At 45.3% G+C, this 21,925-nt stretch overlaps 1 protein-coding gene and 1 long non-coding RNA gene across 10 annotated transcripts in view; one reads left to right on the top strand and one right to left on the bottom strand.

Moving 5' to 3' along the window:
* The window catches only part of ppp1r9a (protein phosphatase 1, regulatory subunit 9A), a 36,847-nt gene that overhangs the window by 2,854 nt on the left and 12,068 nt on the right, over positions 1-21,925 (top strand). For 5 of the 7 annotated variants that reach the window (XM_019868847.1, XM_019868844.1, XM_019868845.1 and 2 more), the window contains exons 1-6: positions 222-1,587; positions 2,452-3,944; positions 16,755-16,887; positions 17,924-18,044; positions 19,333-19,437; positions 21,103-21,238. In XM_019868847.1, coding sequence (XP_019724406.1) covers positions 2,598-3,944; positions 16,755-16,887; positions 17,924-18,044; positions 19,333-19,437; positions 21,103-21,238 — 1,842 coding nt within the window. In that variant the 5' untranslated portion in view covers positions 222-1,587; positions 2,452-2,597. Of the gene's footprint in view, positions 1-221; positions 1,588-2,451; positions 3,945-16,754; positions 16,888-17,923; positions 18,045-19,332; positions 19,438-21,102; positions 21,239-21,925 lie in introns of those variants that run through there. The other 2 variants (XM_019868843.1, XM_019868841.1) reach the window with 1 other exon arrangement.
* LOC109515223 (uncharacterized) lies at positions 19,367-21,119 on the bottom strand. 3 transcript variants are annotated; one of them, XR_002168143.1, is made up of 4 exons: positions 21,031-21,119; positions 20,850-20,920; positions 20,540-20,719; positions 19,367-19,451 (listed from the first exon to the last, which is right to left on the bottom strand). It is a non-coding gene; the product is annotated as an uncharacterized LOC109515223 (long non-coding RNA). The 3 variants fall into 3 exon arrangements; XR_002168142.1 differs by having other exon boundaries at positions 20,850-21,096; XR_002168144.1 differs by lacking the exon at positions 19,367-19,451 and adding an exon at positions 20,183-20,324 and having other exon boundaries at positions 20,850-21,096.

Here is a 21,925-nt window from a genome sequence, read left to right as displayed (position 1 = left end):
ACCCCACAATATTCCCTTTAGTTCAGATCCAAACCTGCCATAAAATTATGAAAACTGAATGCAGGGGGCAATTATGCAATATGGCGGGGTGCTTTAAGTTGCATACATGTATGTGTTCTTAACTATGTGATTTGGTTTATTTTTACTGATCATGATGAGGTGAGTTGTGCTTTTTTTAAAACTCTGTAGCCACGTACGCGTACCCTAAATGGTTAGACCTCCTTAAATGTGGCTGTATGAGCCTTGGTCAACAACACACAGTTCAGACCCCCTGCAGAGAATTACCCAGCGGACAGATGGCCGTGTGTTTTGGCTCCGGTGGCTCCCTGTCAGAGCTTCAGGGGCCGTTCATTGAGCCCCCGTGCTCCCGTGCAGTTAATTACCACAACATGCACAATTTGATCAAGCTAACACATGCATATGGCACACACACTTGATGCTTTCTCACTTCACCAGGCGGATTCACATCCATTGGTTGCGTGTTGCCATTCTGTTCTCTCACCCTCAGGATTATTTTTAAGTTGCTAAGCAACATCTTCACACCAGCAACCAGCATGTAGAATGTCAACAGTCAAAAGCACCCACAAGGATGTGAAGAACTTGTAATGTGGGCCTTGATTTCGAATTTGTGTTTAACGTCTCAGAAATGGGCCACATTAACAGGCTAGTCTTTAACCTCACAGGCGAGAGGTCCGGCTTGAGCCCTCTGTATGGAATTTCCATGTTCTTCGCATGCACATTAAGAAAACAGGCATGTCAGGTGAAGATTCTAAATTGTCAATAGGTGTGAATATGAGTGTAGGTGGTGGTTGTAAATGGTTTATATATGTGCCCTGTGTACCTCTCCTCTTACCCAAAGTCAGCTTGGATAGGTTTTTATCTCACTCACATTAATGAAGGCAAGTGGGTGGATAATAAAAACTCTTAACTTGATGGATCTTTGCCTTTGTTTTGTATCACCATCCTGCCTAAGTCACTGGTCTGGAGAGTTTTTGGGCAAACCTACAATTTTCCCACTCAGCCCCGACAGTCCTCGACCCCGTTTACCCCACCCATTCGTGATGTTGTGCAGCAAGCACCGTGTGAAGTTGCAGGAGCTGCGTGCTGCTATTTGTGCCAGACTGCAACCCACCACCAAGCAGCAGCAGCAGCAGCAGCAGCAGCTTATCGGATCAAACCATTCCAGCTCTCTAGGTTCGAGCAGCTGCCACCCCGGCCGTTTGCATCGCACAAAAAGGCTCCGGTTGTAAGATAGGCGCGCTCACTTTGCTCTACCGCCGAAAGATTTGGGACGCTGCCGCCGAGAGGCTCCGGCGAGATGCGCGCCCAAGCTGCGCCGGTACCCCCGTCGTGAAAGCGGCAGCATCAGCCGCCGCCTGCAATGGCGCTGTAGCCGCTCCAGTCAGTGTGCATCCTCGCACACGGCTCCGCGGTGGCCATTCCGTCCGGGACTCTTCCAACAAGCGTATGGATCGAAAATGCGCCTTTCGAAAGCTTTCTGCAGCGAGAGCGTCAGTGTTTTGCTTTAGCTTCCACTGAGCGTGGGTTTCACTTCTTGTGCATCAAAACGGAACCGAAGCCACGAATGTAAGTGGGACTCTTGTTTTTCTGACTCCGAGGCGTCGTGTTTACGCGTTCAACTTATTTTGACGGTCTTCGGTGTTGTGGCTCTTTGGCTCCGCTAGAACAGACACATTAAGGTAACCCGAGCTATCTTATTGTGGCGATGCGGCGTGTGCATCGCGTCGCCGATTCCTCATCTAAAACGATCATCCGATGGAGCGACTTGACTTTCAACCCCGCAATGCCCCATAGCTGCGCAAACCGGGAGTGTTATTTGCATTTAAACAAGATCCACTTTTTGCACTTAACATTGCACGCGGCGAAATCCAGCGTGGTAAACAATGAATATTATATCAGATCAGCACATTTCGATTTCAGACCACGCTGCTGCACGCCTTTATCCCTGGGTGGGTATGCATTGTAGGCTATGTATGCCCCCCGTCTCTCGGAATGCAATGATAGCAGGATTAAACATTAATGGGTGGTGGTATGGAATATTTAACTACAGTTGACTTCCATTCCTCCTGTAGAAAAAAAGATATGGTGGCATTTCGTGTGTGTCTGTGTGGGGAAATGTTCAATATTGTGATGTTATAATCAACAATGGTGTAAATAGACAATAATAGCAAAATACTGTGTTTTAGGTTTCAATGAGTCGTCAATCTGTTTTTAGGACTGCATAGTAGACTTGATCAACGGTCCAGTAATGCCCCGTGCACCCTATTCCCTAGCACCGGTTAACAGAAGCAAAACAGTCACTGATTGAGCGTCACCTCCCGGCGGTGCCACGTCATTGTTTGTTGTATGCAGTTTGCCATGAAGATATGGCTGGAATGTCTTCCATAAATGATGATGATGTAGCCTGATGGAATTTCTCTGTCTCTGCAGGTGTGAGCAGGCCCGAAAGGATTCTAAAACTGTATCGATTGGAGAGGATTTGGCAGCCCCGCAATAGGTCAAACCGAATGCTCAGTCCTGAGTTCTAATGAGGCCACGGCGATGCTGACACCCCCGCTCAATCCGAAGACGACATAATGCTGAAGACGGAGGCCACGGGGGAGAGGACCAGCCTCCGGAGTGCCTCCCCGCACCGCAATGCCTACCGGGCTGAGTTTCAGGCCCTCAAGAAGGCCTTTGACCAGCCTCAAATAGATGGAAACTCCAAACCCAAGGACCTTGAACGGGGGAAACAACCAAGGGGTCGCCAATATGGCACACATGTCAGCCGCATTAAAGACATGTTCATGCAGATGGGCTCAGAAAGTGCAACTGTTAAGTCAAGGGGTCAAGATGATACCTCGCCCCAAAAGCTGGTCAAGCCAACCAATTTCATTAACAAGGCTGATGGACTGGTGATAAAACTCCAGCATTCCTCATCGGCCGAAAGGGTAGGCGGCGCGGGAGCAAAATTCTCGGAAACCAGGAAGTTGTTTGAACAGCATTCACGTGACCAGTCCCAATCACCCGTCTACCCCTACGGACGCGATAAAAGGGGTTCCCACGAGCACCTGGATGACTGGCGGGGCGCCAGGTCCAACAGAGGCAGTACCGACTCGCTGGACTCGCTGTGCTCCAGAACGGAGGCGTCGTCGCCAACCGTTAGCCAACTGAGTGCCGTTTTTGAAAACGCCGACCAACACAACCAGGGTACGCCCTTCAGGGGAGTCAGCAGACGGGCCTTGTACTCACCGGATGGATTCCACCGCGATGTTAGTGAGGACGATGCGCGACAATCTCCAGTGCGTGGAACTTACCGCAGCAGGATAGGCGGGAAGTTCCCCTCGTCTTTGTCCGCCGATGACCTTCTGAGTCCGAGTCACGGCGGGGCCGAGGCTGCGGAGCGCAAGCTAATCCTACGAGACAAGGAAGCCCAAGATAAAGCCGATAAGAGGCAACTATCCAATGCCACTACAAATGGAAGTCAGGTCAATGGTTCCTGTGATGAGGACGAGAACCACCCAGCGACGAGACAATATATCGAGAATAATGATGGGTCAACAACGACAAATGATGCCATTACCCAAAAAACTTTTGAGGATGCGACTCCCGAGCCACCGACCGCACAAACTGCCCCGACTGGAGAAAGCCGAGAAGATCCGACCAGAGAAGACACGTCTCCAGACTCTCCCAAAGACCGGGCGGACGAACCTGAAGAGGAATACACGGGGAATGAGCGGGTGATTTTTAACGCCGATGGGGATGCGTGTTACCAAGGTTGGGGGGAAAGTTGCACTGACCCCGAGGATGAGCTGTATGGAGACGACGAAGATATCGTCTACGACCCCGGCTCCGATATGACTGAGATTCCTGGTCTGCCGGAGGAGAACAAAGAGGACATCCCCGCAACAAGGAAGATTCGCTTTAGCACTGCTCCTATAACGGTAAGTTAAAACTCATTCAGTACCAGCCAATTCTAGACCAAGTCTGAAAGGACGTTTAAAAACGTCTTTAGGAGTTAAGGTCATTTCAAAACAAGAGTAGAAACCAGACGTTGTTGTTAAAGCTACCGGTTTATGAGCTTATGTTTCGCTAGTGCTAGTTAGCATTTTCACTTGCAGTGAACCTGGATTTTGTTCGACGTCTATTCATGGTCTCCATTATGACGCTCGATAAAGCAGCAAAAGATCATGTATCGACATTAAATCTGTTGCATTTAGGCCTCGAGGGCTGGGGCTATTTGATGATGCACATCTTGAGGGTGAAAGCACCTGCCCCCCCTCGGGAAATTGCGCTCACCAGCAGAACATCTGTGCACGTGTTAGCTTGCGCCGGTTATGCGCCGACACGCTTTTCACACATTCTCGTGTTTGTTCTCAAAACACTTTGGTCACTTCACTTCAAATCACATCTGGTTCTAATCAGCGTTTAACCAAGCTTATCCGGGCATCTTGTGTCTCTCATTTAATTTCAATCACTTTTCCCTTTTTGCGCGGGGTGACGAGAAGTGCCGGTTTCTGCACTATTTGCAGTCGATTGCGTGCGCGTCGTCGGTGGATGTTGCGTCATCTGACTTGAGTTTTTGTGCGTATGCTGCACATGTTGAGCACAATGAGGCGAGTGTAGTTTGTGGATTGTGAAAATGGATTTGGGAGATTACGGGAAATATTTTCCCCCCTCGTAATCCTCAAGCTTTTAGAATCAATAAGCTTAGCATTTGCGGTAGTAAACATATTTTAGGAAGCCCTCTGGACGCTATTCGTGTTTTGACTGGGGAATTTGTGTTTTCTATCATTTGTTCAGATTGGGAGTGGTGAGTGGGGCATAGCAATCGATTGTATTGATAAAGCTGTCCATATTCCGCTTCCTGTATTGATTGTCTGTATAGAAAAAAGTAGGCCCGCGCAGATTTCCAGTGGCCTTGTTTTTTTTTTTTTTTATTTACCATATTCCGCTTCCTGTATTGATTGTCTGTATAGAAAAAAGTAGGCCCGCGCAGATTTCCAGTGGCCTTTTTTTTTTTTTTTTTTATTTATCCGACCTCAATCGAGATCCAAAGGGTCACACTTGTACTTGTAAATACACTTCATCTGAAATCATATTGACTTTTATTTTGTGATCGAGTGCACTTGGGCAATATAAGAAGATGCGCCATATCTTTCCAGACATTCCAATTATGAATGATCATCAAAATATCGCAAGGATGAAGATGTGCAGCTCACGTTACACATCACATAAGGTCTTGTCTCATACAGGCGAACTACTGTACGCCCTGACCCCCTCTACTGCTGGGCCAGTGCTAACTAAGGATTTTGTTACCATGACAACAAGGGAGGAGCATAGGGCAGTTGCATGTTAAACTCCCAAGTCAAAAAAAAAAAATCAAATGCAAACTGTGAAGCACATGCAAATACCATGGATTGTATTTTCCCTCATGGAGTCAGCACTTCATCACCAAGTTGCTGATTTATACTTGTCAATTAGTGTCGTGGATTCATGCGCGCGGTGCATGCACCGGACAGGTCGTTAGCATTTTCACTTGCAGTGAACCTGGATTTTGTTCGACGTCTATTCATGGTCTCCATTATGACGCTCGATAAAGCAGCAAAAGATCATGTATCGACATTAAATCTGTTGCATTTAGGCCTCGAGGGCTGGGGCTATTTGATGATGCACATCTTGAGGGTGAAAGCACCTGCCCCCCCTCGGGAAATTGCGCTCACCAGCAGAACATCTGTGCACGTGTTAGCTTGCGCCGGTTATGCGCCGACACGCTTTTCACACATTCTCGTGTTTGTTCTCAAAACACTTTGGTCACTTCACTTCAAATCACATCTGGTTCTAATCAGCGTTTAACCAAGCTTATCCGGGCATCTTGTGTCTCTCATTTAATTTCAATCACTTTTCCCTTTTTGCGCGGGGTGACGAGAAGTGCCGGTTTCTGCACTATTTGCAGTCGATTGCGTGCGCGTCGTCGGTGGATGTTGCGTCATCTGACTTGAGTTTTTGTGCGTATGCTGCACATGTTGAGCACAATGAGGCGAGTGTAGTTTGTGGATTGTGAAAATGGATTTGGGAGATTACGGGAAATATTTTCCCCCCTCGTAATCCTCAAGCTTTTAGAATCAATAAGCTTAGCATTTGCGGTAGTAAACATATTTTAGGAAGCCCTCTGGACGCTATTCGTGTTTTGACTGGGGAATTTGTGTTTTCTATCATTTGTTCAGATTGGGAGTGGTGAGTGCGGCATAGCAATCGATTGTATTGATAAAGCTGTCCATATTCCGCTTCCTGTATTGATTGTCTGTATAGAAAAAAGTAGGCCCGCGCAGATTTCCAGTGGCCTTGTTTTTTTTTTTTTTTATTTATCCGACCTCAATCGAGATCCAAAGGGTCACACTTGTACTTGTAAATACACTTCATCTCAAATCATATTGACTTTTATTTTGTGATCGAGTGCACTTGGGCAATATAAGAAGATGCGCCATATCTTTCCAGACATTCCAATTATGAATGATCTTTTTTTTTTTTTTTATTTATCCGACCTCAATCGAGATCCAAAGGGTCACACTTGTACTTGTAAATACACTTCATCTCAAATCATATTGACTTTTATTTTGTGATCGAGTGCACTTGGGCAATATAAGAAGATGCGCCATATCTTTCCAGACATTCCAATTATGAATGATCATCAAAATATCGCAAGGATGAAGATGTGCAGCTCACGTTACACATCACATAAGGTCTTGTCTCATACAGGCGAACTACTGTACGCCCTGACCCCCTCTACTGCTGGGCCAGTGCTAACTAAGGATTTTGTTACCATGACAACAAGGGAGGAGCATAGGGCAGTTGCATGTTAAACTCCCAAGTCAAAAAAAAAAAAATCAAATGCAAACTGTGAAGCACATGCAAATACCATGGATTGTATTTTCCCTCATGGAGTCAGCACTTCATCACCAAGTTGCTGATTTATACTTGTCAATTAGTGTCGTGGATTCATGCGCGCGGTGCATGCACCGGACAGGTCGAGGATCAATCCTATTAAGCTGCTGTCACGAACCAGGACAATTAGGCCATTAGCTTTTTACAGAGAAATGGTTGTTGCGCTAATTACCTTTGTACTATCTCTTATAAGCACGTGGCATTTGGCTCCTCCCCGTCAGGACTCACCACACAGGGGGAAATATAGTCCGTGCAAAAATCTATTTCTGACAACTTTGTTGTGACAGTGAAAAGAAGCCCATGTCACACATCAAGGTCAAAAGAAGAGATTATTTAAAAAAAACAACAACTATTGATGTCTATTATTTAATGGCTTGTGTTTTGTATGAAAGGCACGAACACTCATTCATCATATGGAATAATTAGGACAAGCACTGCCCACCTTCTGCACACGCAGCCTTGCAGTCACGTCAACCCCTCCCTCATCGCCATTATGCAACCCCCTCCCCTATGCACACAAACACGGTTGTGTCTTTTGTTCGTCCATATAGTGTTGGAGACAAAGATGCGTTCTCAAGCCCTGCACGAGTCTACTATGACCTCCGGAAGGGCGGAGCCCGCAGAGCCGATGTTGGCACAGGGAAAAGAACCCCCCCCGCCATCTTTTAATCTTAACAGTTCTTGTAATATTTCTTAGAGCCGCTCCTTAAAGCGGATAAATCATTTTAACATCCAAGCTCTGCCGCCTTAATTGATTTTGAAATCAGGCAGGCAGCTGCTAAGAGGAGAGAGCCCCCAACCAGTGTTTTGGCAACAGTTTGTGAACAGCGTGCGAGAAGTCTTTTTGGGAAAATCTCCATTAAGTCTGGGAAATGAGAACCTAGGAGGTGCAGAAATGTTCTGACAGCTAAGCATTAGCTACACTTGCACATGAAGAATGTTCAGGGCGAGAGCTGCATCAAAATAAAATACTGTAAAATAAAAGCAATATTTGTTGAAAAAGGATGCTTTTATAAGTCTAGGAATGATCCGTTTCGAGTGAGTGGTGTTAATTGAAATAGTCACCTTTATTGTTCACATTGAAAAAAAAAATAGTTGCAGACAAATAATGTTTATTATTGTGGTTGTCGTAAGATGTTTTCAAATATTTGCTTCCAGAATTCGCTCCATGCGAAGGGCAAAATGTTCGAACAGTTCTCAGAATGCGATGCAGGGCGCTTCCACGCCACTGCGAACAACCACAACACTAAACATATCAAAACATGCCGGTTGATTTATCACTCAAGATGATCAATGTCAGATTTGTGCATGCACCCTATGCAGTCTCTGGCATGCGCACGGGACGGCAACATATGGCGAAAACATATGGCGAAAATACAGCCGCTGTGTGCGCAGGGGTCCCTAATGAAGTGTCCAATGACTATCTGCCGTGGACATTCACTGAATTCATGCTCCCTTCCACGTCCTTTGACTGGCTGCAACATTTTGACCTAGTGAGGAAGTGACTTTAGTGGGGCTACGTGAGGGGGGGAGGGGGGGGGAGCCACTGCGCCTTCCCGACGGCACTGACCTACAGAAACGAATCCCATCGCATGCTCATTCAAGCAACCGGTTCTTATCCTCGGTGTGAGTGTCTGCGGGTCGCCGCGTTCGCTTCTCCTCAGATTGATGTGGCGCGGCCCCAAGTCACGCTTTTGATGCCCTATTTCTACACCGCAATGCTTTCACAGCCATTAAGAACCGCCGAGAATCGAGCGTTTCCATCGAGGCGTGTCACACTCATCTTCCACTTTCTCCTGTGTGGTTGTCGGGGTGTTAAACATGTCTGCCCTGATCAAACATCCATCTCACATTGAGGCGCCTCCCCCCGCCCCCGCTCCATTGTGTTTACTTCCTCTCTTTGATCGGATCACGCCACAGGAGTTTGAGAGGGGAGGGCCTCTGGACGCAGTGTCTGGCCTTCACTTTTTGTTCCCTCTCCTTTATTTGAACTCCATTCATGCAGGGCATTTCTTCTTGTGATATTTTGATAAAAAAAAGTGGGAGCTTCGGTTGAAAAGCAGCTCATGCGATCACCGCTGCGTTTGTGTATTAGATTGGGCTGCAGCGCCATTCGGGGACTGCCGAGTAGCCTCGTCAATTTGATAGATGCGTGTCAGCCTTCTTTCCTGTGGCAATGCGTTCGGCAGCACGAGTCTGAACGATATTATTTAACTGGTGTGGTTAATCATAAAACCACATCAGGCTGTTCTTCCACTGAATAAATGTGCCATTTGTTGATGAGCGTTTTACATTTTGGATATTGAACTGGAAGGTGGCGCGCTATCCACCGGGGGAATTTGAGGTCATCATTCTCAGCTTAATACTGCATTGCATGACGCAGGTTTTAAGATGAGAAACCGCTGCAAACATTCACTGGCAAAAAAAAACAAAAACAAAAAAACTTCTGAATCTGTGCAGTGCACCGTTTCACATTATGCTCTTTAGTGGAGCATGAACGACTACAAAGAGTTTCTTCGTCGGGTTGTGTTAAACATGTCTGCCCTGATCAAACATCCATCTCACATTGAGGCGCCTCCCCCCGCCCCCGCTCCATTGTGTTTACTTCCTCTCTTTGATCGGATCACGCCACAGGAGTTTGAGAGGGGAGGGCCTCTGGACGCAGTGTCTGGCCTTCACTTTTTGTTCCCTCTCCTTTATTTGAACTCCATTCATGCAGGGCATTTCTTCTTGTGATATTTTGATAAAAAAAAGTGGGAGCTTCGGTTGAAAAGCAGCTCATGCGATCACCGCTGCGATTGTGTATTAGATTGGGCTGCAGCGCCATTCGGGGACTGCCGAGTAGCCTCGTCAATTTGATAGATGCGTGTCAGCCTTCTTTCCTGTGGCAATGCGTTCGGCAGCACGAGTCTGAACGATATTATTTAACTGGTGTGGTTAATCATAAAACCACATCAGGCTGTTCTTCCACTGAATAAATGTGCCATTTGTTGATGAGCGTTTTACATTTTGGATATTGAACTGGAAGGTGGCGCGCTATCCACTGGGGGAATTTGAGGTCATCATTCACAGATTAATACTGCATTGCATGACGCAGGTTTTAAGATGACAAACCGCTGCAAACATTCACTGGGGAAAAAAAAAACAAAAAAAAAAACTTCTGAATCTGTGCAGTGCACCGTTTCACATTATGCTCTTTAGTGGAGCATGAACGACTACAAAGAGTTTCTTCGTCGGGTTGCTGATGCTAAGACAGGGAGAAAATGGAGACGAACACCCTGCCCGCGCTGTTTTCCGCTCGCTTTGTATTTCGAAAAGTTACGTCTGACCATTTGCCTCTTCATCCTGAACCATTTGAAAGCAACGTTGAACACATGCCTTTGCCCCATACTTAATTTGATATAACATTGCGTTCTATCCTCATCTGCACCATCTCTTAATACGGGTTTGTGAGTCCCAAACTGAAACGAGGTGGGCTCCCGGCCAAGGATTTTGATTTCAGACCGTTTGCTGATGGAGAGGATTACTCTACTTTAGTGGCGTCCCTCTTTTGGCTGACGACTTGTTAACCACTGTATGATTAAAAACAAAAAAACAAAAAAAAAACCCCAAATAAATCAAGAAAAAATAAAATAAATCCCTGCACCTTTGATGAAATGTGATAGAGGGAAGCGTGCTGGATGCCAGTCAATCACAGGGCACTTAAAGCAACACAGTAACCCCACCCCTGAGTGGGGAACTAAAGAAACACAGCCTGCGTGGAAGTCAGGGAAGTGAACCACTACACCAGGGGGGGTCAAACTCATTTTTGTCGCGGGTCAGATTTCAGTTACAGTTTCCCTTGGAGGGCCGTTATGACTGAAACCATATAAAGAAGTCAAGAATGACGGTTTATTCGCCTATTATTTAAGTTACTGTAATGAGGGGTTTGGCCACACAAAAATGCTTATAGTATCACTCTTATTAATTACAAATGAGAATTTGAAATTTTGGTAGTGATTTTAGCAAGCATCATGAAAGTTGACATCTTTGATCTACTTTCGCGGGCCACATAAAAGGATGTGGCGGGCCAGATCTGGCCCCCGGGCCTTGAGTTTGACACCCGTGCACTCACTACACTATCAGGAACGTTGATTTAGCTGAACGGAGACGTGTGGCGCTTTCGTGGGCTTTTTCGTTTTGGCATCAAAATTCGATGATGAGGATCATTGTCAGAGCTTGCTGATGAGCGGATCATTCCAATCGGGTGTGTTGGAGGAGGGAAACATCCAAAAACATGCAGGACAGTGGCCCTCGACGACCGGATTTGGACAGCCCTGCGCTATATTCATCATCACCGGCTTGTTGAAGCGAAACAAACGCAGCTCTCCAACTCATTTGATCTTGCCACTAATTAATAACAGTACATTCAGTGTACGGGTGGCTTGTTTTTATGCCGGTCTGTCAAAATGCTGCTTGATTTTAAATAGGTCGGCGGTCCAAAAAAGGTTAGAGAACACAGCTGAGAGTTTAAATGAAACAATCATCGCTTCTGCCTTATTTCTTTTCAATTACCTATTCCCCTGATTTCCCTTGAAGCTGTGTAGACCTGGCTATCCGTGGCCCTAATTCCGGAATCTATAGCTTACCGTCGTGGCAGAGAACTGTATCAAAGAGTGACATGTATAACGGTTGACAGTTTGCTTATGAGATCAGAAAAAGGGCAGTCGGTATTAAACTGTATTTCGGCTAAGCTTCTTTTCAAGTGAACTAAATCAAAAGTAGTTCACCAACTCCTTCAAAAGGATCACGCAGCGTGCAGCTTGTGCGCTTTTGATGCACGTCTTCAATGTGAAAATGTTAGTTCGGGGGGCCCAACTTTTTCTTGCAATAGTTCTTTTCATCATCCTCATCCTTGACAGGTCGAGCAGCTCTGAGCCCGGGTTTTGGATATGTGTGTGCATTATTCATGCCAGGACGTTTTTGTTTGCTTGTGTCTGTGCCACCTGATGATCCCGCGGGGATGCAATTTTAATGATCAAGAGAAAGGCGAGACTTGCCTTGCTATTTTTTTATGATGTGTTTAATTATTTATTTTTATCCTGGTCAGTTCCCACTTTTGTCATGGACCTATCATTTATCACCACACTTTTATTTCCACCCATAGTCTCGTCCCTTCTGCATGAGATTATCAGTATTACTGTCCCGACAAAGCTTTGTGTCCCAACCTCTGCGACACGATATTTCTCGGTTTATAAGTAACGTCCAAGTCATTTGATCTGTTTGGAAATCTTTTGGGATTGATGAATTCTGTTTATCGGTGCCGGGTTCAATTCCAGCTCTGGCCTCCCTGTGTGGAGTTTGCATGTTTGTGGGTTTTCTCCGGGTACTCTGGTTTCCTCCCACATTCCAAAAACATGCACGGCAGGCTGATTGAACACTCTAAATTGTCCCTAGGTGTGAGTGTGAGCGCAGATGGTTGTTCCGTCTCTGTATGCCCTGCGATTGGATGGCGACCGGTTCAGGGTGTCCCCCGCCTACTGCCCAAAGACGGCTGGGATAGGCTGCATCACCCCCCGCGACCCTTGTGAGGATAAAGCGGATCGGAAAATGGATGGATGGATTTTATCCACCATAGATTCTGATGTTGACATTTATTGATGTGTGCAGATGGCTACAGATAGATATCAAACGTGGAGTTTTGCTCTGACCAACCAATCAAAGGACGGCATAATGTTATTTGTGAAGCATTGGAAATTCTCTACACACGTGACCTGTGATCGACTGGCAGCCATTCCAGGGGGGTTGTGTGCCTTTCGCGTTCCCCCACAAGCCTCAGCGGGATTCTCAAAAAAAAAAAAAGAGGGACGAATGGATTCTGTGCAGTGGAAAATAGACAAAACTAGTCATAAAATGAAATGGCCATGCGATGTCACAGTGTAGTTGTGGTAGTTGTGATCCTCGCCACCGCCATAATAAAGGCATTGTCTGTTCTCATTGAATTGTGCGAACTATTCTCTGCCCTGTTTAGTACCCCTACCCCCCAGCGTCCTTTGTTCAATCGCTGACCTAGTAATAGTTGGCGCTGGCATCGACTTGGATCCAAATAATGTGCTGTTAAAATCTCAGCCATATCGTTTAAAAATAAATGTGCGTTCCTTTTGTATGCACAGTCGACATGCAGGCAAAAAAAAAAAAAAAAGACACCGCTGACTAAGCCGTTGGCGTTCCCCGACATGTCAGATGTCACTTGCTCACATGCAGGATGACGCATGGTGACATGACAGGAAGTTTGGCCTTGAACTGGACCGTTCACCCTCGTCGGCCACTTACCTTTAACATAAGAAAGACTGGCTGGCTTCTTTTTCTCACCTCCTTTATGCCTGTCAAGGTCACTCCCGATCCCCGCGAGACATCCGTTCCTTTGCCTCATCATCCTTCCAGCGGCTGCGGCTTTTGTGTGGCGCGAGGGCGGGTGGTCACAGGTACAACTAATGGAATGCAAATAGGGTGAGCTGTCGTAGCACAAAGGACACATTCTAACGTGATTCAATAACAGAGTTGCATTAAACAGGATTTTGCATGAAAATAAAAACCTCTTGTAATTAGGAGCTATTCAAATGTATAATACAAACGTGTCCACATTTATCGTTTATTTGTAAGTCGACATACATATGTATAACATAGAATTACATCTAAATGTTTCATTCCGAATATGAAATTGCATCATAACACCTCCATGTGTATTTGACAGTAACTCCCACACTTGAGCCATTTTTACATTTCTAAATGAGGCCAACGCTTCTCTCCCAACACTCGTCTCCATCCTCGCTTGCTTTATAACAAGAAGCATTGTTAAATGAAAGCATACAGCTCGTGCTATCGCACTGAGATACATTGTCCCCTGTGACGACCCCTCACGGCGCAAGGCTCCATATCCCCCGCGATAAAGACACTGGGATGGTGACGGCACAAGGCTTCATACCGCCACACCTGACTCTCAGCCTCCCCCAGTCCTCAACTTTTCTTTCTTCATTTCCACCTACTGCCAGTCCATGGCTTTGTGACTCTACGCCTCAAAACCATGAATCATCTGAGTCACTTTCTTACTAGATATTACTCTCCTCTCCCCCGTGAACTGGACTCTTTGTTTACCACCGCTACCCCTTCATTTTCTCACCATCCTTTTATACGCTGACACTTGGCTTTATTTAACCTCTTTCACATGGGCTCCCCACGCCTTTTCTTCATCCCGGTGGGGCTCTGCTCGTTCCTCACATTGGGAAATGTGACTGACATTTTCATTTTCATGCTAAGATGGCTCCTCACGACACCCGAATGGCACACAAGCGTGTATCGACACGCACTTGCAAGGAAACCAGCTGCACACATACACAAGATACCCACATGCATACTTTCTTTCCCTGTTGTTGCCACCGGAATGCCTGACATGCATTCTCTGGACACACACACATAATCTCAAAATGCCCACATACAAACACAAAAGAAGCACAAATAAGTCTGCGTTTCGCTTTCGGGCCTCTGGAAAGTCAAAGCAGCTGCGTTATGTAATTTTGTCTGAAAAGTAATCCATCTGTCTCTGTCCGTGCCCTGTTATTGACTAGCGACCCCACAGGACTAGTTGGACTTGTGAAAAGTCAGCCTTTCGGCTTAGGGAAATGCATTTGTCGCCAAACAATTAGTCTGCGTAAACAGAGTTCATGAAACTCAATATTCATATGGGATCATGAGAGTGACCTAGTTTGGAGGGAGCTGAAACCTACATCATTTGTATCATGTATGACATATAGTAATGTTTGCAGCCATTCTCTGTCTGTTAGCATAATAAGCCACCACATAAATGGCAAAATTCAGCAGGAATCAAATAATTCTTTCTCCCGTTGTGTATATTCCCTGTCATAGCCCTTTCACATGGGCTCCCATTTGCTCGCCTTCCCCGTAAGGGAACGCGTCTTAAATGCCTTCTTCTCAAAAGGTTGACCCTCATCTGTCCTCAATCCCTCTCCCTGACCCCCCACCCCCTCCCCTCCCCATGTTCCGCATGCTAATGTGTTTGTCGTCCCAGCCATCGGTGACTGTGAGGAGCCATTAACGACAGTAGTGACTGCCAATAGTAGCATCTGTTTCAGGGTATTTCTGCAGTGATGAGAAACCCCCAGAAGCAGTCAATCAGCCACGAGCATCCCACATTTTTTTATTTTATTTTAATGGCGCCGTTTGTTACACCGCCTATGTATTTTTATTATCGTTGCCGTGAGCCGATTTTAAAATATTAATGAAGAAACGATTATGTGTTTGTAATGTCTTCATAATGAAGCATGCAGAGTCCATTTTGAAAACATCCTCGAGGGCTACAGCATATTATTATAGTATTTGCCAATCTCATCCTTCGTGTTAAATACATTTTTCAGAGCCATGTTAGCAATTACAAAAACCTGTTGTGCTGTCGGCTTTCCAGTTGCTCAAATGTTTAAGTTACAAAACATTTACAATTGATTTTGCTCGATGAAGCCAGATATACTGTCTGGGGATCTCTGTGTGTGCGTTACAGTGTAAATAATGCAGAGTTGCTGATCACACTGAATGATTGATGACAAGAAAGGTCATGCAGAGGAAAGAATAGGAAAAAAACTGTGCAAACTATAGTGTGTGCATTGTGTCAAACATGCATTTCTTGTTCTGCATTGTCAACTTTAGGACAATTTTCACTTTTTTTGTGTTGACCACGTGCGCACTCCTTACATTGCGTTTTGTCAGCCATAATTTATTGATGAAGACGCATTGCATTGCTCATTGGCCTATGGCACAACCTCACATAGGTGCAAAATTGTTTTCTCGGCCATATTCTCCCATTTGCACTTCAGTTCTTTTTTTACGTGTCTGAACTTGCCCATTTTTCATTTACGCGTATTCTCCCATCCAGACTTTGACACACCCACCGCGCCTAAACTGAGAAAGAATGTAAAACACCACCAACGGCGGTGGCTGCGTGGCAATCAAGGAACGTGAATGTCATGGAAATCTTCAACCAAATCACCCAATGTATATCACACTTGAGCCCCTCCCAAAACATACACCGGACGCTGATGGCGTTGTTGGCATTTTCGACACTTGTGCTGGCAAACTGGCATGGCGCCTCTTTTTACTCAGCACCTGCAGCTGGCCTTTGGCACCGTACATGTAACAAGGCCGCTCGCTTGCTGGCGACAGCTTGCGCGCCGCTCTCAGCGAGCTGTCTTCTCTCCACCGCATGCAGGGAGATATGAGGGCATCCTGCTGCCCGTGATGAGATGTGAAGTGACAGCTGCCTATTGCAGATGAGGAGAGAGACGTCCTGTGCGGTTCAGAGGAAGAAGTGGGGGGAAAAAAACCCATCTCTGAACGATTCTCTGACAAACAGCTTGTTGTCAGCCAATATTTGTGTTGGTAGTTTTTAGGGGAACATTTATTTTTGGGTAGTACAGGTTGAAGTGTCTGGAATAATATGCTTGGATGACAAAGTGAAAAATTACTTACTGTGGCGGGCCACACATTTACACTCACTGTCTGCCTTCCAGAAGTAAATAATTTTCGAGAAAGATAGCTCAAGGTTTAAAAAAATGTGAATCCAAATATGAGAATACACAAAAACATTTTTTTTTAAAAATACCTCATTGACCCAATCAGAACTGAGCATGAGCCGGCGTTTTTATTTTGGATTGTATTCGTGGGGGAAATTTTCCAGGATAGGCTTCCGAAAACATCCTGCAATACGCCCCCCACTCCTTGTTTTCGAGCTAATTTCATACCATGTATTTGAACCTCTGTAGGTATTCAACACTTACTCCAACGAGGACTACGACCGCCGCAACGAGGAAGTGGATCCCGTGGCCTCGTCCGCAGAGTACGAGCTGGAAAAGCGGGTCGAGAAGCTCGAGCTTTTCCCCGTGGAGCTGGAGAAAGGTGGGAAGGAAAATCGTCATGACAAATTTGGCAAAATCGCCCACCCGATTTGTGAGGTGTCGTATTTCCCAAGGGTGTACTAAGTGTAGTTTCCTCTGGATCTGATCTGCCTGAATAAACATCGTAAGAACTATTCAGCATTCAACATCCCGTGACAACTTAGCTTACAAGTATGAGGCAAAGCAAAGGTTCTCACAAATGTCTCCCCAGCTTCCTACTTTGCCCCTGATCTAAAATAGAGCGCTTTGTGTTGCGCGTTATCACCTTCCAGTGGCCGTTACGTAACCCTAAGCTCTTATGAATAATGAATGGGGGATGGAAATGGGACGAATAGTGCACTGGAAAGGAAATTCCCTTCCAGAACAATAATGCCGTATGAGTGAAGGTCGGCGTGCGCTTTGGGGATGCCTCTGCTCTTCTTTTTCCTTCCAGTAATAAAGCACTGTCCGTATGCATGTTTATTTATATGCATTTTCCCTTTCTTATCTTCACGCCATCTGCTTGCTTTTTTGCCTCTGATTAATTTTTGGAATTGCTGTTGAGTTATCCTCCGTTCTTTCGCAACCCCGTAGCGCCCGATTGACAACCGTGATATGCACACACCGGGGTTATAATAGTTTGGGGATTTTCATGATAGTTTGATTTCCTTTTTTTACTTTTGTTTTGTGAAATTCAGCTAGTTTTAATACATTGTTTTGTTTCACTTTACTTTTTATTAGATTTAGTATTTCTTTTAGGTTTTTTTTTTAATTCTGGAGTATTTTTGTAAGATTAAAAAAGGTCACTGAATATTGTAGTCGAGTAATATAAACTATAATTCTCAAATGACGTGTGACCTTCCTCCAATAACTGAAATTAAAATTATATAATCAGTTTAAATTGGGTTTATCAACGTCACATTGTTTTGAGCTTTTTTAAGCAGTTTTGTTTTTATATTATTTCATTTCAGTTATTTTGTTGGTCATTATCGTAACCTTGGCAGACACACATATATATACATATAAGACGAGTTCAACTGTGTTCCACCTGCATTCAGATGACGACGGCTTGGGGATCAGCATCATCGGAATGGGTGTTGGCGCTGATGCAGGCCTGGAGAAACTGGGCATCTTCGTGAAGACCGTCATTGAAGGTGGAGCGGCCGAAAGAGACAGCAGGTGAAGTTCTTTCGATCCTGCTCATAATTCAGGGCAACAACTCCACTCGTCATCTGTGGCGTGCGCAAAAAGTGTTCATATTGTGAGCTATCTGCACCGCGCACACCAAACCCACACACGGTTGCTGTCAGATTTAGCAGTAGGGGTTGAGATTAGATCCATAGAGAGGCACACTGTGCTCTGTTTCACGCAGAGATGCGCTTGTGATGCAATATGCCGCATGATGTCTCTTGATTGTTACCACATTTTCACCCTACCCTACCCATGCCTCTGGATGATCCATGCGTGTTTTATATTTTTGTATTGTTTTTCACATACAGTAGCTGACGCAAGCAACTCAAAGTGTCGCTGCAGCTCCCCCTGAAACCTTGAACAGGATTAAGTGGGATGGAAAATGGATGCAACAGTGCTGGGGGTGGAGTGGAATGTTCTTTTTCTTTTTTTATAAGTGGTGGTTTTCTGAATATGAAAGGCCAGTTTCCACCAAATGCAGTTCTTCATGTTTTCCCATCCTCCCAAGTTGCACCAGAGTAGCTATTAGACCATTTAGTGGCTCTCCAGTAGTAGTCAACAGAGAATCTTCAGTTCTATGCTAAGAAAGAACACAAGATTATATTTACCCTTCGCACAGAGCAAAGCAGACTAGACGTAACTTCTGTAAAAGCTTTTTTTGTTGCTGCAATGTTGTTATTCCACATGCATGCTCGCACATCATATCCTTCGGTTATTACCTCTCCATCAACTTGGTTCCGTGCATGCGCGTCGGCCTTTTGCTGAGTCAGGTTTAATGGTCCGAGGCACACAATGGCAGGCAGACAGATCGATGGACTAGACTGATGCTCACTGTTATGTGCGGTTTTGATGACCCACGGAGATACAGTACCGCGTTCCTTCGTCGCCACTTCATCTTTTCCCTAATTCCCTCTCGGCTCGGCAATGTTCCCGTTGGGCCAAAATGGAGCCACAAAGCCAGATTAAGATGTCAGATGCTGTGGGTCACATAGAAGCTGAAGTCTGAGCGGGTGACTGACACACAAGCAACGAGTTCGTGTTTAAGACAATCTTTTCCAATCTTGGAAAATAATGCGCGCGATTGGCCAAGCTGATGTCTCATCCACTTCTCATGCTCTCGCACCACCGCGTAATTTGGACAATTTATTTTCCGAGACGGTCATTTTCTACGAGCCACTTCAATTCACGTTAAGACAATGAATGACATTCATTCTCTCACCCTCAAGTGTTAAATGATGTCCTCAATTTTGTGATTGTGTGTCTGTGTGCGTATTAGGATCAAGGTGAACGACCAGATTGTGGAGGTGGACGGGACCAGCCTGGTGGGTGTCACACAGAGTTTTGCGGCCTCTGTCCTCAGGAACACATCGGGAGTTGTACGGTAAGACGCACTCCCTGTCAAAAGAAAGAAAAAAAAGTCGGCGATGGAGCGAATAAGATCATATCAGTGGCAAGTGTGACGGTCACCCAGCTTCAGCCACTTTAAAAGTCATCTTGGAATTTTAACGGTTTTGAAATTCACGGTCCATTTTTTTTTTTTTTTTACATGGACATTTCATTTCATACAAGCAAAACAATGCATTGTTATTTATTTATTTGGTAACCGGCTATGTTGTAATCGTTTTACCTTAGAATGACCGTGTACAAATAGGCCACTTAATTGTGACGGCCTGAAATAATGTGTTCCATTCATCATTTCTTAATGTCCCATTTGCTGTGTTTTTTAATTTTTTTGTTGCTGCCGTTTTCTACCGTATTAAAATTGCGAACGGCCATTAAAACCAGGAAAACCGCAAATACAGAACCGATGCCATATATCGATTCTGTCAGTTGTGAGGTGACAAAATGATGCAAAAAAAAAAATGAATGGACATGACAACAGTGCAATTTGGATCAGAAAATGTCCCCCAAACCTTTTCAGGTTCAATTGTAATCTTGGAAAATGACTGTGCCACTTTTTAAAAAAACATGTTGTATTGCTTTATAGCACAAGTGGGTCCACTTAAACTATGCCTCGCTGTGGTGTTGCTCGTTTGCACAGAAAGACTTTGAACACCGCATTTACCCAAACCGAGTACATAAATGAAAATGACTACTGCATATTCCCACTCAGTGTATTTCTTTTGGTATCACTCGTCCTCTTTTCACTCTCCTCATTCGGTCACTCTTTCTTTTTCCATCCTCCTCCATCATGTCACCACCCACTTAGTGCACCTCTCCCTCCTTGGTAAAAATCCTTCCCTTGCTGAGGTTTTACGGCCAGCTGTCCTACATCAGACATTTTATCTGTATTTAATCTTTTATATCATGCAGGTCTCAAAACGAAGTCACGTTCACATGAAGTCACCGTAAAGGAGTTTCATTATCTGAAACCCCACACTAGGGTGGAAATAATATGGGGACGTCCGCTAAATGAGGTTAAAGACCTCCATGCTGCCAAAACGTTTTTTTTCTCCTTTTTTTTTTTTTTTTTTTTTGCTCACCCCAGTTGTTGCTTCACACGTCGATCAAATAATAAAAGGCGCCTCTGCTGGAGCGTAAGGCCCTGTCTGCATTGCCTTCATACTAGAAAGCTTTCCAGCTCAGTTTAACAAAGATAGGTCACTGGAACACGTTGCTCATACAACTCACAGTCCATCTTCGAGTGACACTATTTTGAGTTCCTGGAGACAGGTTGTTAGATGATAATGAACAGCCATCGGGCCTAATGGCACGCTACACATAGTGTATGCGCTTGTTTAACATAGGGGGATAAAATCAAAATATAAAAACCTGAGTAAAGGCAATGCTTACCTTTCTTTAACGGGATTCGTGTGTATTTCAAGTAGTTCTCATCACACTTTGAAAGCCGTGGACATTGAAATCTGCACACAGACAGCGCAGGAGAAGAAACCGCTACATTAATGTCTATGTTATAGTTCCCACAATTTCTCGATGAGAATGAGGCGCCATCGGGGTGTGGTGGTTCATTGACCTGCCTTCCACGCAGGCGGCATGCATTTAATTTCCACTCTGTGAAAGGCCGTCTGACTGTCTCCAAATGCAGATTTGTCATTGGCCGAGAGCAACCGGGCCAGCAGAGCGAGGTGGCCACGCTCATCCAGCAGACCCTGGAGCAGGAGAAGAGACAGCGAGAGCTACTGGAGCAGCAGTACGCCCAGTATGACGCTGATGATGATGAGGTAATGACCACCATCGGTATAATTCAGTGTCTTGACAGGAGGGTGGGCGTCACTCGCTATAGAGGAGGTGGTGGTTGTAAATAGCCACCTACTTCACTAAAATTCTGCAATCGTATTTAAAAAGGTTCAGTATGTATTACTCGTCTGCAACCTCGCTTCTTGTGTGATAGAATGGAGTGAGAAAATGCAGCTTTAACACACCTCCACCCGACAGCATCGCTCAGCATTTCTTAAAAATGAAGAAAAAAATGCATTACAAAAAATGTGGCCGCCAATTTCATGCCAAATTGAAAAGAACAAATCCACTTAGCCGCGAAACTTGATTTGCTATCGTGGTCACAAAAATTGACACGGCGGACCAGATCTGGCCCTCGGGCTGTTAGTTTGACACGTGATCTAAAAGAATCAATACTTTGCGGCTGACCGCTAACGACACCGTAGGCTCGCGCTCATCACGCATCTTTTGTCTTCATCACGTCTCCCGTCGCATGGCGGACGGTTCAGTGGGAGTTGTCATGCATAAGAAACTGTTCTCCGGGCCATGGAAGCTGATCCCAAGTGCTGTCATAATCCCGAGCGCGCGCACACGCACATACACACGCATGAAACAGTGCCCGTTCTAATTAAAGTCCTGTAGAGAATTGGCACCGCAAGCGTGGGACGCCATGTACAGTCGAGTCACTTTGA

Source organism: Hippocampus comes, unplaced genomic scaffold (genome assembly GCF_001891065.2).
Source record: "Hippocampus comes isolate QL1 unplaced genomic scaffold, H_comes_QL1_v1.1 scaffold401, whole genome shotgun sequence".
Lineage (NCBI taxonomy): Eukaryota > Metazoa > Chordata > Actinopteri > Syngnathiformes > Syngnathidae > Hippocampus > Hippocampus comes.
This window is presented reverse-complemented; position numbering and strand designations above follow the sequence as displayed.